Source organism: Ranitomeya variabilis, chromosome 6 (assembly GCF_051348905.1).
Source record: "Ranitomeya variabilis isolate aRanVar5 chromosome 6, aRanVar5.hap1, whole genome shotgun sequence".
NCBI lineage: Eukaryota > Metazoa > Chordata > Amphibia > Anura > Dendrobatidae > Ranitomeya > Ranitomeya variabilis.
Window position 1 is genome coordinate 578,865,631 of NC_135237.1, and position 17,072 is coordinate 578,882,702.

A 17,072-nucleotide genomic window follows, 5' to 3' on the forward strand; every position below is an offset into this window, starting at 1 on the left:
GCGGCACAGAAGAGACCAGCGGGGAGAAGTTACCGGGCAACTGCAGGACAGGAGAGACCAGCAGGGAAGATAAGTGACTGGGCAACTGCGGCACAGGAGAGACCAACAGGGAGAAGTGACCGGGCAACTGCGGCACAGGAGAGACCAGCGGGGAGGAGAATCGACAGGGCAACTGCACAGGAGGCCAGCAGGGAGAAGTGACTGGGCAATTGCGGCACAGGAGAGACCAGCGGGGAGGAGAAGTGAGTGGGCAACTGCGGCACAGGAGAGACCAGCAGGGAGAAGTGACCGGGCAACTGCAGCACAGGAGAGACCAGCGGGGAGGAGAATCGACAGGGCAACTGCACAGGAGGCCAGCAGGAAGAAGTGACTGGGCAATTGCGGCACAGGAGAGACCAGCGGGGAGGAGAAGTCACTGGGCAACTGCGGCACGGGAGAGACCAGCAGAAGTGACCGGGCAACTGCAGCACAGGAGAGACCAGCAGAGAGGAGAAGTGACCGGGCAACTGCGGACTAGGAGAGACCAGCAGGGAGAAGTAACCGGGCAACTGCGGCACAGGAGAGACCAGCGGGGAGGAGAAGCGACCAGGCAACTGCAAAACAGGAGAGGCCAGCAAGGAGGAGAAGTGACCGGGCAACTATGGCACAGGAGAGACCAGCAGGGAGGAGAAGTGACCGGGCAACTGCAGCAGAGGAGAGACCAGCGGGGAGAAGTGACCGGGCAACTGCAGCACAGGAGAGGCCAGCAGGAAGGAGAAGTGACCAGGCAACTGCGGCCCCGGAGAGACCAGCGGGGAGAACTGACCAGGCAACTGTGGCACAGGAGAGACCAGCGGGGAGGAGAAGTGACCGGGCAACTGTGGCACAGGAGAGACCAGCGGGGAGGAGAAGCGATCAGGCAACTGCACAGGAGAGGCCAGCAGGGAGGAGAAGTGACCGGGCAACTACGGTACAGGAGAGACCAGCGGGGAGGAGAATCGACAGGGCAACTGCACAGGAGGCCAGCAGGGAGAAGTGACTGGGCAATTGCGGCACAGGAGAGACCAGCGGGGAGGAGAAGTCACTGGGCAACTGCGGCACAGGAGAGACCAGCAGAAGTGACCGGGCAACTGCAGCACAGGAGAGACCAGCAGGGAGAAGTAACCGGGCAACTGCGGCACAGGAGAGACCAGCGGAGAGGAGAAGTGACCGGGCAACTGCAGACTAGGAGAGACCAGCAGGGAGAAGTAACCGGGCAACTGCGGCACAGGAGAGACCAGCGGGGAGGAGAAGCGACCAGGCAACTGCAAAACAGGAGAGGCCAGCAAGGAGGAGAAGTGACCGGGCAACTGCGGCACAGAAGAGGCCAGCAGGGAGGAGAAGTGACCGGGCAACTGCGGCACAAGAGAGACCAGTGTGGCGAACTGACCAGGCAACTGCGGCACAGGAGAGACCAGCGGGGAGGAGAAGCGACCGGGAAACTCCACAGGAGGCCAGCAGGGAGGAGAAGTGACCGGGCAACAGTGGCACAGAAGAGACCAGCGGGGAGAAGTGACCGGGCAACTGCAAGACAGGAGAGACTAGCAGGGAGAAGTGAAGTGATCGGGCAACTGCGGCACAGGAGAGACCAGCAGAGAGAAGTGACCAGGCAACAAGCACAGGAGAGACCGGCGGGGAGAAGTTACTGGGCAACTGCAGCACAGGAGACCAGCGGGGAGGAAGTGCCCGGGCAACTGCGACACAGGAGAGACCAGCGGGGAGGAGAAGTGACCGGGCAACTGCAGCACAGGAAAGACCAGCGGGGAGCAGAAGTGACTGTGCAATTGCGGAACAGGAGAGACATGCGGTGGAGGAGAAGGGTCTGGGACTGCAGTACAGGAGAGGCCAGTGGCAGAGGAGAAGCTGTTGGCAGCAGGATGGCTGGGACGGCAGCAGGGCGGAGGACTTGGCACAATCTCTGCCTCGCTGTGGAGCAAGGTTTAACCTTTCATCTGTAATGTGTTCGCCACCTCGCCCAGCACTGCCCATCAGAGCAGCATCCTTGCTGACGATGCCTGATAAGACACTGCACCTCTGATCCCTGCTCCTGGGTGTCTGATGCACCAGATTCACAGGGAGTACTCCCGACTTGCACGGAGCTGGAATTCCCTGGCACTAGGCCTCTCTTCTGTAGGAAAATTCTCATAAAGAGCCCAATGTCTCCAGGAGTCTCCGGAGGCCAAATCAGCAGAATGTATGGAATATGTGAGCCAACGGCGCTGGCAGAGCTGGGCACGTTTCTCAGCACGCAAAGCCACCTCCATACTGCTGTACTAAACGCTGCTCCATCTGCTCGACACAAGGCGTCAGGGCATATCTACAGCAGACGGGTGGTCCAGGAACAGGGCTGCCACCTCACTAGCACAGGGCGGTGTTAGACTGCCTCCATGCCTCATGCTTTCGGTCTGTGGCATGGACAGGGTTAAGCGGGCAGACACCTTCTTAGTAAACAGACATGAACGGCAGAGATTAGCGGAAGCGGCATGTACAATCTATACAATCCGCGTATGGCTGCGCCCCCGGGCGTCACAGGTGACAGCGCCATTGTACAACACAGCTGTCAGCAGGTCGGGGGCGTCTGTAACAATGATGGCGACATGCAGACAGATCTCACAGCACATTATGACAACCACCATCACACACCATGCCGAGGATGAGTGCGGCATGGACAGACACCAGCAGCCATCACGATGACCAATGACAGATGGTAAAGACACAATGTCAGGCCAATCCGCAGCAACAAGCGGACGTGTGGTTAATATGGTACAAGCCATGCACACAGTCCTGCGGCGACCCAGCAGATGGGGAAGCGGGCACCTACCTCTGCCCTCCAGTGCTGCAGAGTCCACAGGAGAGGAGGAGGCCGAGAAGGACGGGAGGAGGCCAAGAAGGACGGGAGGAGAGGAGGAGGCCGAGAAGGGCGGGAGGAGAGGAGGAGGCCGAGAAGGACGGGAGGAGACAAGAAGAATGAGACGGATGGGAGGAGAGTGGAAGGCCGAGACAAACGGGAGGAGAGGAGGAGGCCGAGACGGGCGGGAGGAGAGGAAGAGGCCGAGAAGGACGGGAGGAGAGGAGGAGGCCGAGACGGACAGGAGGACGAGACGGATGGGAGGAGAGAAGGAGACGGATGGGACGAGAGAAGGAGACGGACGGGAGGAGAGAAAGAGGCCGAGACGGACGGGAGGAGACGGACGGGAGGAGAGAAGGAGTCCGACACGGACGGGAGGAGAGAAGGAGGCCGAGACGGACGGGAGGAGAGAAGGAGGCCGAGACGGACGGGAGGAGAGTGGGAGGCCGAGACGGGAGGGAGGAGAGTGGGAGGCCGAGACGGGAGGGAGGAGAGTGGGAGGCCGAGACGGGAGGGAGGAGAGTGGGAGGCCGAGACGGGAGGGAGGAGAGTGGGAGGCCAAGACGGGAGGGAGGAGAGTGGGAGGCCAAGACGGGAGGGAGGAGAGTGGGAGGCCGAGACGGGAGGGAGGAGAGTGGGAGGCCGAGACGGGAGGGAGGAGAGTGGGAGGCCGAGACGGGAGGGAGGAGAGTGGGAGGCCAAGACGGGAGGGAGGAGAGTGGGAGGCCAAGACGGGAGGGAGGAGAGTGGGAGGCCGAGACGGGAGGGAGGAGAGTGGGAGGCCGAGACGGGAGGGAGGAGAGTGGGAGGCCGAGACGGGAGGGAGGAGAGTGGGAGGCCGAGACGGGAGGGAGGAGAGTGGGAGGCCGAGACGGGAGGGAGGAGAGTGGGAGGCCAAGATGAACGGGAGGATGAGAAGGAGGACGAGACGGACGGGAGGAGAGAAGGAGGCCGACACGGACGAGGACAGGAGGAGAGAGGGATGAGGAGAGGAGGAGACACGGAAGAGAGGATGAAGACAGGATGAAGAAAAGAACAGGAAACAAAGTTATCACAGGAATCAACCAAAGGCCAGAGGTGACATTAGACACCTGTAGAGAACATCCAGGGCCGACAGAAAACCCGCAACCACTGAGGAGCTATAGCCCCTCAGAGACTATTGCTCCCCAACATACAGCACATCAGAGACTATTGCTCCCCAACATACAGCACATCAGAGACCATTGGTCCCTGACCTACAGCACATCAGAGACTATTGCTCTCCAACCTACAGCCCGTCAGATACCATTGCTCCTCGACCTACAGCACCTCAGAGATCCTCGTTACTCGACCTACAGGACATCAGTGACCATCGCTCCCCCACTTACAGCACATCAGAGACCATTGCTCCCCGACCTACAGCCCCTCAGAGACCATCACTCCCTAATCTACAGCCCCTGAGACCATGTTCCCTGACCTACAGAACATCAGAGACCATCGTTCCACGAAATACTGCCCCTCAGAGACCATCGTTGTCTGACCTACAGCCGCTCAGAGACCATCACTCTCCAATCTAAAGCCCCTCAGAGACCATCGCTCCCCGACCTACAGCACATCAGAGATCCTCGTTACTCGACCTACAGGACATCAGAGACCATCGCTCCCCGACCTACAGAACATCAGAGACCATTGCTCCCCGACCTACACCCCCTCAGAGACCATCGCTCCCCAATCTATAGCCCCTCAGAGACCATTGTTCCCCGACCTACAGAACATCAGAGACCATCGCTCCACGACCTGCAGAACATCAGAGACCATCGCTCCCTGACATACAGCACAGCAGAGATCATTATTCCCCGACCTACAGCCCCTCATAGACCATTGCTCCCCGACCTACAGCCTCCTAGATACAATCACTCCCCAATCTACAGCCCCTCAGAGACCATCGCTCCCCGACCTACAGCACATCAGAGATCCTCGGTACTCAATCTACAGGACATCAGAGACCATTGCTAGAGAAAAAGTGGGTGGTTGGAGCTTACAACGATTGTAAGCTTAAGAGTTCATGGGAGGCAAAACTGGCAAGTGCCATGTCTCCAGCTCGTGCAACACAGCAACAATAGAAGGAAAAATTACTATGATTAAGGGTATCCTTAATGATGAAGACGCCAGAAACGCCTCAGTTTTTTAACCCTGTTTGTCTTTTTTATGGCTTGCTCAATAAAATCCTTGCTTTACTGAGCCGCTGGAAGTACCACTCTCCTCTACAGACCCTCGCTAATCTGCCTACAGGACCCCAAGGAGGCCCCTTCACCGGCCTACAGGACCCCAAGGAGGCCCCTTCACCGGCCTACAGGACCCCAAGGAGGCCCCTTCGCCAGCAAACAGGACCCCAAGAAGGGCCCTTCGCCGGCCTACAGGACCCCAAGGAGGCCCCTTCGCCGGCAAACAGGACCACAAGGAGGCCAGTTGTCAGCTGTCATGGATCAAACCTTGTACGTCTGTGTCTTGCTCAGTGGTGGTTGGACTCGGCCCCCTCATCTCGGCCGTGTCTCTGAGCACTGAACACCTTGCACCTCTGCGTCTGCTCAGTGGTGGTCGGGCTCAGCCTCCTCACCTCGGCTGTGTCTCTGAGCACTAAACACGTTGTACTTCTGTGTCTTGCTCAGTGGTGGTCGGGCTCGGGATCCACACCCTTCACCGGCCTACCGGACCCCAAGGAGGCCCCTTCGCCGGCCTACAGGACCCCAAGGAGGCCCCTTCGCCGGCCTACAGGACCCCAAGGAGGCCCCTTCGCCGGCCTACAGGACCCCAAGGAGGCCCCTTCGCCGGCAAACAGGACCCCAAGGAGGCCCCTTCGCCGGCAAACAGGACCCCAAGAAGGGCCCTTCGCCGGCAAACAGGACCCTAAGAAGGGCCCTTCGCCGGCAAACAGGACCCCAAGGAGGCCCCTTCGCCGGCAAACAGGACCCCAAGAAGGGCCCTTCGCCGGCAAACAGGACCCCAAGGAGGCCCCTTCGCCGGCAAACAGGACCACAAGGAGGCCAGTCGCCAGCTGTCATGGATCAAACCTTGTACGTCCGTGTCTTGCTCGGTGGTGGTTGGACTCGGCCCCCTCATCTCGGCCGTGTCTCTGAGCACTGAACACCTTGCACCTCTGCGTCTTTGCTCAGTGGTGGTCGGGCTCAGCCTCCTCACCTCGGCTGTGTCTCTGAGCACTAAACACGTTGTACTTCTGTGTCTTGCTCAGTGGTGGTCGGGCTCAGGATCCACACCTCTTATTACACAAACAAGTCACCTGATCATTTATCCAAACAGCATTCAGGATTATACATGAGGCGGGAAATCTGCAGATACTGATGATTTGGTGACTTCCGCACTGCTGAGGATTCTGCAAAGTGTAGACACATGTCAGGAGAGGACCACTCAATCTTGGAGAGCACACGTACCAGTATAGAGGCGAGAGGATCTACTAGGGATCCCGCCTACCAGTGCAGTCACCATGGCGTGGACCCTTGGTATAAGAGCACTTGGTGAAGTTTCCTTATATTCCAGCTTGCACCATCCAATAGTTAATCCTTCATAGCAGGGCTTCTTACAGCCGTAAGAAGTTATAGAACGGCCCCTGTGACACATGGGGCCCCGGTAGAATAATGGTCTTCTTGTATCAAGAAAGATGTGGCGTCCTGAGCAGCAGCATCGCCCAAGGCGTGAAGGACCCACCCAGCACCAGAATAATGGAGGCGCGGGACAACTGACATGTCACAGTGCGAAGAGAACAAGGACACAATGAGATCTTGAACAACAGTTGCCGCAAGAAAGAAAGTGCACAAGAGGGAAAGCGAGCCCGTGTGAGGAAGAGAGAAATGACAAGAGAAAAAAAGCGCGCGTGAGAAAGAACGAAAAAGTGAGCGCACGTGAGGAAGAGAGAAAGCATGAGAGAAAGCAGGCATGAAAGAGAAAGCGTGTGTTAGAAAGAAAGCACGAGAGAAAGCAAGCGAGGGAAAGCAAGATTGCGTGAGAAAGCAAGAGGGAAAACGAGCGCACGTGAGAAAAAGCACAAGATAGAAAGCGAGCGCGCGTGAGAAAGAAAGCACGAGAAAGCGAGCGCGAGAAAGAAAGCACAAGAAAGAAAGCGAGCGCACATGAGAAAGAAAGCACGAGCGAAAGCGCGTGTGAAAAAGCACGACAAAAAGAACAAAAAAAGTGAGCGCGTATGAGGAAAAGAAAGCACGAGAGAAAGACAAGAAAACGAGCGTGCGTAGGAAAAAGTATGTAACAAAGCGAGCACGCATGAGAAAAAGCATGAGACAGAAAGCGAACGCGCAAGAGAAAAAGCACAAGACAGAAAGCGAGCGCATGTGAGAAAGAAAGAACAATCGAGAAAGCGAGCGCGCCTGAGAAAGCAAGAGAGAAAACGAGCGAGCGTGAGAAAAAGCATGGACAGAAAGCGAGCACGCGTGAGAAAAAACACGAGGCAGAAAGCGAGCGCGCATGAGAAAGAAATAATGAACAAGAAAGCGCGCAAGCGAGCGAGAGGGAAAGCGCGCAAGCGAGCGAGAGGGAAAGCGCGCAAGCGAGCGAGAGGGAAAGCGCGCAAGCGAGCGAGAGGGAAAGCGCGCAAGCGAGCGAGAGGGAAAGCGCGCAAGCGAGAGAGAGGGAAAGCGCGCAAGCGAGAGAGAGGGAAAGCGCGCAAGCGAGAGAGAGGGAAAGCGCGCAAGCGAGAGAGAGGGAAAGCGCGCAAGCGAGAGAGAGGGAAAGCGCGCAAGCGAGAGAGAGGGAAAGCGAGAGAGAGGGAAAGCGATCTTGGGTGCAGGAGAGAGAAGATGATATCTTTGCACTTAGTACAAGCGACAGATCCCCATAAGAGTACATTCCGTCAATTCAGCATCCGGAGGTCCAATAGTTCAGACAGCCTGCCACCTGTCTCCAGCACAAGGCTGCCCAATCATCTGGAGTGCTGCCAGACTGCAGGAGGCTGAAGATATCCCAGGTCGGCTTCCTCCTCTGATAACAACATGTTTGGGGAAGTTCAGGGGCAGAGATCCAAACAGGAGGCCAGGAGCAGCCGGGGATTTCTCACAGCATTTCTAGGCCGGGAGCCGAGACAGTAAAAGGCGGGGAGCTGACAGACAGCAGGGGGCGAGAGACGGCGGCGGAGCGAGCAGGTCACTGACTGATCAGCGCAACAAATATAGGAGGAAAAAAAATACAGAACCAACTTGCACAGAGAGCGCGGAGACAACCCGCACGGAGAGCGCGGAGACAACGCGCACGGAGAGCGCGGAGACAACCCGCACGGAGAGCGCGGAGACAACCCGCACGGAGAGCGCGGAGACAACCCGCACGGAGAGCGCAGAGACAACCCGCACGGAGAGCGCAGAGACAACCCGCACGGAGAGCGCAGAGACAACCCGCACGGAGAGCGCAGAGACAACCCGCACGGAGAGCGCAGAGACAACCCGCACAGAGTGCGGAGACAACCCGCAGAGAGCGCGGCGACAACTCGCACAGAGAGCGCAGAGACAACTCCCACAGAGAGCGCGGAGACAACCCGCAGAGAGAACAGCAATAACCCGCACAGAGAGAGATGGCACAGAGAGCACGGTGACAACCCGCACAGAGCGCGCGGCGACAAACCGCACAGAGAGATGGCACAGAGAGCGCGGAGACAACCCGCACGGAGAGCGCAGAGACAACCCGCACGGAGAGCGCAGAGACAACCCGCACAGAGTGCGGAGACAACCCGCAGAGAGCGCGGCGACAACTCGCACAGAGAGCGCAGAGACAACTCCCACAGAGAGCGCGGAGACAACCCGCAGAGAGAACAGCAATAACCCGCACAGAGAGAGATGGCACAGAGAGCACGGTGACAACCCGCACAGAGCGCGCGGCGACAAACCGCAGAGAGATGGCACAGAGAGCGCGGAGACAACCCGCACAGAGCGCGGCGACAAACCGCACAGAGAGAGATGGCACAGAGAGCGCGGAGACAACCCGCACAGAGCGAGATGGCACAGAGAGCGCGGAGACAACCCGCAGAAAGAACGGCAATAACCCGCACAGAGAGCGTGGAGACAACCTGCACAGGGAGCGGCGCGGAGACAACCCGCACAGAGAGAGATGGCACAGAGAGCGCAGAGACAACCCACACAGAGGATGGCACAGAGAGCGCCGAGACAACCCACACAGAGAGATGGTACAGAGAGCGCAGAGACAACCCGCACAGAGTGAGATGGTACAGAGAGCGCAAAGACAACCCGCACAGAGAGATGGAACAGAGAGCGCAAAAACAACCCGCACAGAGAGAGATGGTACAGAGAGCGCAGAGACAACCCGCATAGAGAGATGCTATAGAGAACGCAGAGACAACCCGCACACAGAGAGATGGTACAGAGAGCGCAGAGACAACCCGCACAGAGAGAGATGGTACAGAGATCGCAAAGACAACCCGCAGAGACAGATGGCACAGAGAGCGCAGTGACTACTCGCAGAGAGAGAGATGGCACAGAGAGCGCAGAGACAACCCGCACAGAGAGAACACAGCCAACCCGCACAGAGAGGGCAATAATAAATGCAGCTTTCACTAACAGCACGTGCTCCGGTCGTCTCCCTGAGCTGCAGAGCTGACGATCCAAGAGCCAGATCCCCATTCCTTACATTGTAGCTTTGGTTCCCTGTGGTGGTTTCTACAGTAACAGTAAAAACAGACATCGCAACAAAGGGCGCTGACTGAGGAGCTGCTCACAGGGACCCCAGCAGCCGACAGGAAGAGGCGACCACAAGACTTCCTTACTGCGGTAATCAGAGATCATAGCATCGCTCATCATGAAATAATGGGAACCACAAGTCCCAGGAATCCAAAGACTAAAAAGAGGGAACCCCCATCGAGTGTGTACAGTGCCCCAAGATCAGAGGTAGCATGCTCACATACAAGGGCTACACCTTCGTGGCATGCATTGGTGGTAGGTCTGTGCGTGCAGGCGGACATCACCAGTGGTAGGTCTGAGCGTGCAGGCGGACGTCACCGGTCGTAGGTCTGAGCGCGCAGGCGGACGTCACAGGTGGCAGGTCTGAGTGCGCAGGCGGACGTCACCAGTTGTAGGTCCAAGCGCGCAGGCGGGCGTCACAGGTGGCAGGTCTGAGTGTGCATGCGGACGTCACCGGTTGTAGGTCTGAACGCGCAGACGGACGTCACCAGTAGCAAGTCTGTGCGCACAGGCAGACATCACCAGTGGTAGGTCTTTGTGCGCGGGTGTACGTTACTGGTCGTAGGTCTGAGTGCACAGGTGGACGTCACCAGTGGTAGGTCTGAGTGTGCAGGCGGGCGTCACAGGTGGCAGGTCTGAGTGCGTGGGTGTACGTTACATGTCGTAGGTCTGAGTGCGCAAGCGGACGTTACCGGTGGTAGGTCTGAGTGCGCAAGCGGACGTTACCGGTGGTAGGTCTGAGTGCGCAGGCGGACGTTACCGGTGGTAGGTCTGAGGGCGCAGGCGGACCTTACCGGTGGTAGGTCTGAGGGCGCAGGCGGACCTTACCGGTGGTAGGTCTGAGGGCGCAGGCGGACCTTACCGGTGGTAGGTCTGAGGGCGCAGGCGGACCTTACCGGTGGTAGGTCTGAGGGCGCAGGCGGACCTTACCGGTGGTAGGTCTGAGGGCGCAGGCGGACCTTACCGGTGGTAGGTCTGAGGGCGCAGGCGGACGTTACCGGTGGTAGGTCTGAGGGCGCAGGCGGACCTTACCGGTGGTAGGTCTGAGGGCGCAGGCGGACGTTACCAGTGGTAGGTCTGAGTGCACAGGCGGATGTTACTGGTGGTAGGTCTGAGGGCGTAGGCGGACGTCACCAGTGGTAGGTCTGAGTGCACAGGCGGATGTTACTGGTGGTAGGTCTGAGGGCGTAGGCGGACGTCACCAGTGGTAGGTCTGAGGGCGTAGGCGGACGTTACTGGTGGTAGGTCAGAGTGCACAGGCGGACATCACCAGTGGTAGGTCTGAGTGCGCAGGCGGACGTCACCGGTTGTAGGTCTGAGTGCGCAGGCGGACGTCACCGGTGGTAGGTCTGAGTGCGCAGGCGGACGTCACCGGTGGTAGGTCTGAGGGTGCAGGTGGATGTTACCGGTGGTAGGTCTGAGGGCGCAGGCGGACGTCACCAGTGGTAGGTCTGAAAGCGCAGGCAGACGTTACTGGTGGTAGGTCTGAGGGCGCAGGCGGACCTTACCGTTGGTAGGTCTGAGGGCGCAGGCGGACCTTACCGGTGGTAGGTCTGAGGGCGCAGGCGGACCTTACCGGTGGTAGGTCTGAGGGCGCAGGCGGACGTTACCGTTGGTAGGTCTGAGGGCACAGGCAGACGTCACCAGTGGTAGGTCTGAGTGCACAGGCGGATGATACTGGTGGTAGGTCTGAGGGCGTAGGCGGACGTCACCAGTGGTAGGTCTGAGGGCGTAGGCGGACGTTACTGGTGGTAGGTCAGAGTGCACAGGCGGACGTCACCAGTGGTAGGTCTGAGTGCACAGGCGGACGTCACCAGTGGTAGGTCTGAGGGCGCAGGTGGACGTTACCGGTGGTAGGTCTGAGGGCGCAGGCGGACGTCACCAGTGGTAGGTCTGAGGGCGCAGGCGGACGTCACCAGTGGTAGGTCTGAGGGTGCAGGTGGATGTTACCGGTGGTAGGTCTGAGGGCACAGGCGGACGTCACCAGTGGTAGGTCTGAAAGCGCAGGCGGACGTTACTGGTGGTAGGTCTGAGGGCGCAGGCGGACGTCACCAGTGGTAGGTCTGAAAGCGCAGGCGGATGTTACTGGTGGTAGGTCTGAGTGCGCAGGTGGACGTTACTGGTGGTAGGTCTGAGGGCGCAGGCGGACGTTACTGGTGGTAGGTCTGAGGCTGCAGGTGGAGGTCACCGGCGGTAGGTCTGAGGGCGCAGGTGGAGGTCACTGGTCGTAGGACTGAGGGCGCAGGTGCATTAGTTGGAGATAAGGTGTAGGCTCAGTATACACAGGGGGGAGTTGCACTCACCTTTATCAGATGCTTGTTCACCCATTTGGTAAATGTCTTCTTCTGCACCCGGTCTCGTTCATCTGTAAGAGAGACGATGAGGGGTTGTTACACACGGCTTCTAATGAGCGGTGGAGAAAGAAAGAGCAGAACTCCCTCTACACTGACCAACACATAATACAGGTAGTAACAGGGTGTACACGGGCACAGTACCCCAATAACGGAGCAGGAAGAATGTACACGGGCACAGTACCCCAATAACGGAGCAGAATGAATGTACACGGGCACAGTACCCCAATAACGGAGCAGGATGAATGTACACGGGCACAGTACCCCAATAACGGAGCAGGATGAAGGTACACGGGCACAGTACCCCAATAACGGAGCAGGATGAATGTACACGGGCACAGTACCACAATAACGGAGCAGGATGAATGTACACGGGCACAGTACCCCAATAACGGAGCAGGAAGAATGTACACGGGCACAGTACCCCAATAACAGAGCAGGATGAATGTACACGGGCACAGTACCCCAATAACGGAGCAGGATGAATTTACACGGGCACAGTACCCCAATAACAGAGCAAGATGAATGTACACGGGCACAGTACCCCAATAACGGAGCAGGATGAAGGTACACGGGCACAGTACCCCAATAACGGAGCAGGATGAATGTACACGGGCACAGTACCACAATAACGGAGCAGGATGAATGTACACGGGCACAGTACCCCAATAACGGAGCAGGAAGAATGTACACGGGCACAGTACCCCAATAACAGAGCAGGATGAATGTACACGGGCACAGTACCCCAATAACGGAGCAGGATGAATTTACACGGGCACAGTACCCCAATAACAGAGCAAGATGAATGTACACGGGCACAGTACCCCAATAACGGAACAGGATGAATGTACACGGGCACAGTACCCCAATAACGGAACAGGATAAATGTACACGGGCACAGTACCCCAATAACGGAGCAGGAAGAATGTACACGGGCACAGTACCCCAATAACGGAACAGGATAAATGTACACGGGCACAGTACCCCAATAACGGAGCAGGAAGAATGTACACGGGCACAGTACCCCAATAACGGAACTGGATGAATGTACACGGGCACAGTACCCCAATAACGGAGCAGGATGAATGTACACGGGCACAGTACCCCAATAACAAAGCAGGATGAATGTACACGGGCACAGTACCCCAATAACGGAGCAGGAAGAATGTACACGGGCACAGTACCCCAATAACAGAGCAGGATGAATGTACACGGGCACAGTACCCCAATAACGGAGCAGGATGAATTTACACGGGCACAGTACCCCAATAACAGAGCAAGATGAATGTACACGGGCACAGTACCCCAATAACGGAGCAGGATGAATGTGCATGGGCACAGTACCCCAATAACGGAGCAGGAAGAATGTACACGGGCACAGTACCCCAATAACGGAACAGGATGAATGTACACGGACACAGTACCCCAATAACGGAACAGGATGAATGTACACGGACACAGTACCCCAATAACGGAACAGGATAAATGTACACGGGCACAGTACCCCAATAACGGAGCAGGAAGAATGTACACGGGCACAGTACCCCAATAACGGAACAGGATAAATGTACACGGGCACAGTACCCCAATAACGGAGCAGGAAGAATGTACACGGGCACAGTACCCCAATAACGGAGCAGGATGAATGTACACGGGCACAGTACCCCAATAACAAAGCAGGATGAATGTACACGGGCACAGTACCCCAATAACAGAACAGGATGAATGTACACGGGCACAGTACCCCAATAACGGAGCAGGAAGAATGTACACGGGCACAGTACCCCAATAACAAAGCAGGATGAATGTACAAAGGCACAGTACCCCAATAACAGGTAGTAGAATGATGCACACAGATACAGTACCCCAATAACCGGTAGTAGAATGATGCACACAGGTACAGTACCCCAATAACCGGTTGTAGGATGCTGTACACAGATACAGTACCCCAGTAACCGGTAGTAGGATGCTGTACACAGGCACAGTACCCCAATAACAGGTAGTAGAATGATGCACACAGGTACAGTACCCAATAACAGGTAGTAGAATGATGCACACAGATACAGTACCCCAATAACAGGTAGTAGAATGATGCACACAGGCACAGTACCCCAATAACCGGTAGTAGTATGCTGTACACAGGTACAGTACCCCAATAACCCATAGTAGGATGCTGTACACAGATACAGTACCCCAATAACAGGTAGTAGGATGCTGCACACAGGTACAGTACCCCAATAACAGGTAGTAGAATGATGCACACAGGTACAGTACCCCAATAACAGGTAGTAGAATGATGCACACAGGTACAGTACCCCAATAACAGGCAGTAGAATGATGCACACAGGTACAGTACCCCAATAACAGGTAGGAGAATGATGCACACAGGTACAGTACCCCAATAACAGGTAGTAGGATGCTGTACACAGGTACAGTACCCCAATAACAGGCAGTAGAATGATGCACACAGATACAGTACCCCAATAACCCGTAGTAGGATGCTGTACACAGATACAGTACCCCAATAACCGGTAGTAGAATGATGCACACAGGCACAGTACCCCAATAACCGGTAGTAGGATGCTGTACACAGGTACAGTACCCCAATAACAGGTAGTAGAATGATGCACACAGGTACAGTACCCCAATAACCGGTAGTAGGATGCTGTACACAGGTACAGTACCCCAATAACAGGTAGTAGAATGATGCACACAGGCACAGTACCCCAATAACCGGTAGTAGGATGCTGTACACAGGTACAGTACCCCAATAACAGGTAGTAGAATGATGCACACAGGCACAGTACCCCAATAACCGGTAGTAGGATGCTGTACACAGGTACAGTACCCCAATAACAGGTAGGAGAATGATGCACACAGGTACAGTACCCCAATAACAGGTAGGAGAATGATGCACACAGGTACAGTACCCCAATAACAGGTAGTAGAATGCTGCACACAGGTACAGTACCCCAATAACAGGTAGTAGGATGCTGCACACAGATACAGTACCCCAATAACAGGTAGTAGAATGATGCACACAGGTACAGTACCCCAATAACAGGTAGTAGAATGATGCACACAGGTACAGTACCCCAATAACCGGTAGTAGAATGATGCACACAGGTACAGTACCCCAATAACAGGTAGTAGGATGCTGTACACAGATACAGTACCCCAATAACCGGTAGTAGGATGCTGTACACAGATACAGTACCCCAATAACCGGTAGTAGGATGCTGTACACAGATACAGTACCCCAATAACCGGTAGTAGAATGATGCACACAGGTACAGTACCCCAATAACAGGTAGTAGGATGCTGTACACAGGTACAGTACCCCAATAACAGGTAGTAGGATGCTGTACACAGGTACAGTACCCCAATAACAGGTAGTAGAATGATGCACACAGGTACAGTACCCCAATAACAGGTAGTAGAATGATGCACACAGGTACAGTACCCCAATAACAGGTAGTAGGATGCTGTACACAGGTACAGTACCCCAATAACAGGTAGTAGAATGATGCACACAGGTACAGTACCCCAATAACAGGTAGTAGAATGATGCACACAGGTACAGTACCCCAATAACCGGTAGTAGAATGATGCACACAGATACAGTACCCCAATAACCGGTAGTAGAATGATGCACACAGGCACAGTACCCCAATAACCGGTAGTAGAATGATGCACACAGGTACAGTACCCCAATAACAGGTAGTAGAATGATGCACACAGATACAGTACCCCAATAACCGGTTGTAGGATGCTGTACACAGATACAGTACCCCAGTAACCGGTAGTAGGATGCTGTACACAGGTACAGTACCCCAATAACATGTAGTAGAATGATGCACACAGGTACAGTACCCCAATAACTGGTAGTAGAATGATGCACACAGGCACAGTACCCCAATAACCGGTAGTAGTATGCTGTACACAGGTACAGTACCCCAATAACCTATAGTAGGATGCTGTACACAGATACAGTACCCCAATAACCGGTAGTAGGATGCTGTACACAGGTACAGTACCCCAATAACCCATAGTAGGATGCTGTACACAGATACAGTACCCCAATAACTGGTAGTAGAATGATGCACACAGGCACAGTACCCCAATAACCGGTAGTAGTATGCTGTACACAGGTACAGTACCCCAATAACCCATAGTAGGATGCTGTACACAGATACAGTACCCCAATAACCGGTAGTAGGATGCTGTACACAGGTACAGTACCCCAATAACCCATAGTAGGATGCTGTACACAGATACAGTACCCCAATAACCGGTAGTAGGATGCTGTACACAGGTACAGTACCCCAATAACAGGTAGTAGAATGATGCACACAGGTACAGTACCCCAATAACAGGTAGTAGAATGATGCACACAGATACAGTACCCCAATAACAGGCAGTAGAATGATGCACACAGGTACAGTACCCCAATAACAGGTAGAATGATGCACACAGGTACAGTACCACAATAACAGGTACTAGGATGCTGTACACAGGTACAGTACCCCAATAACAGGTAGTAGAATGATGCACACAGGCACAGTACCCCAATAACCGGTAGTAGGATGCTGTACACAGACACAGTACCCCAATAACAGGTAGTAGAATGATGCACACAGGTACAGTACCCCAATAACAGGTAGTAGAATGATGCACACACAGGCACAGTACCCCAATAACAGGTAGTAGAATGATGCACACAGGTACAGTACCCCAATAACAGGCAGTAGAATGATGCACACAGGCACAGTACCCCAATAACCGGTAGTAGGATGCTGTACACAGATACAGTACCCCAATAACAGGTAGTAGGATGCTGTACACAGGTACAGTACCCCAATAACAGGTAGTAGAATGATGCACACAGATACAGTACCCCAATAACCGGTAGTAGGATGCTGTACACAGGTACAGTACCCCAATAACAGGTAGTAGAATGACGTACACAGGCACAGTACCCCAATAACAGGTAGTAGGATGCTGTACACAGATACAGTACCCCAATAACAGGTAGTAGAATGATGCACACAGGTACAGTACCCCGATAACAGGTAGTAGGATGCTGTACACAGGTACAGTACCCCGATAACAGGTAGTAGAATGATGCACACAGGTACAGTACCCCAATAACAGGTAGTAGAATGA

The 17,072-nt window shown here is 55.3% G+C and overlaps 1 protein-coding gene across 19 annotated transcripts in view; it reads right to left on the bottom strand.

The window, feature by feature from the left end:
• The window catches only part of PLEC (plectin), a 447,362-nt gene that overhangs the window by 84,016 nt on the left and 346,274 nt on the right, over positions 1-17,072 (bottom strand). For 11 of the 19 annotated variants that reach the window (XM_077271542.1, XM_077271541.1, XM_077271536.1 and 8 more), the window contains one exon: positions 11,859-11,920. In XM_077271542.1, coding sequence (XP_077127657.1) covers positions 11,859-11,920 — 62 coding nt within the window. Of the gene's footprint in view, positions 1-2,839; positions 2,855-11,858; positions 11,921-17,072 lie in introns of all 19 variants that reach the window. The other 8 variants (XM_077271538.1, XM_077271534.1, XM_077271539.1 and 5 more) reach the window with 1 other exon arrangement.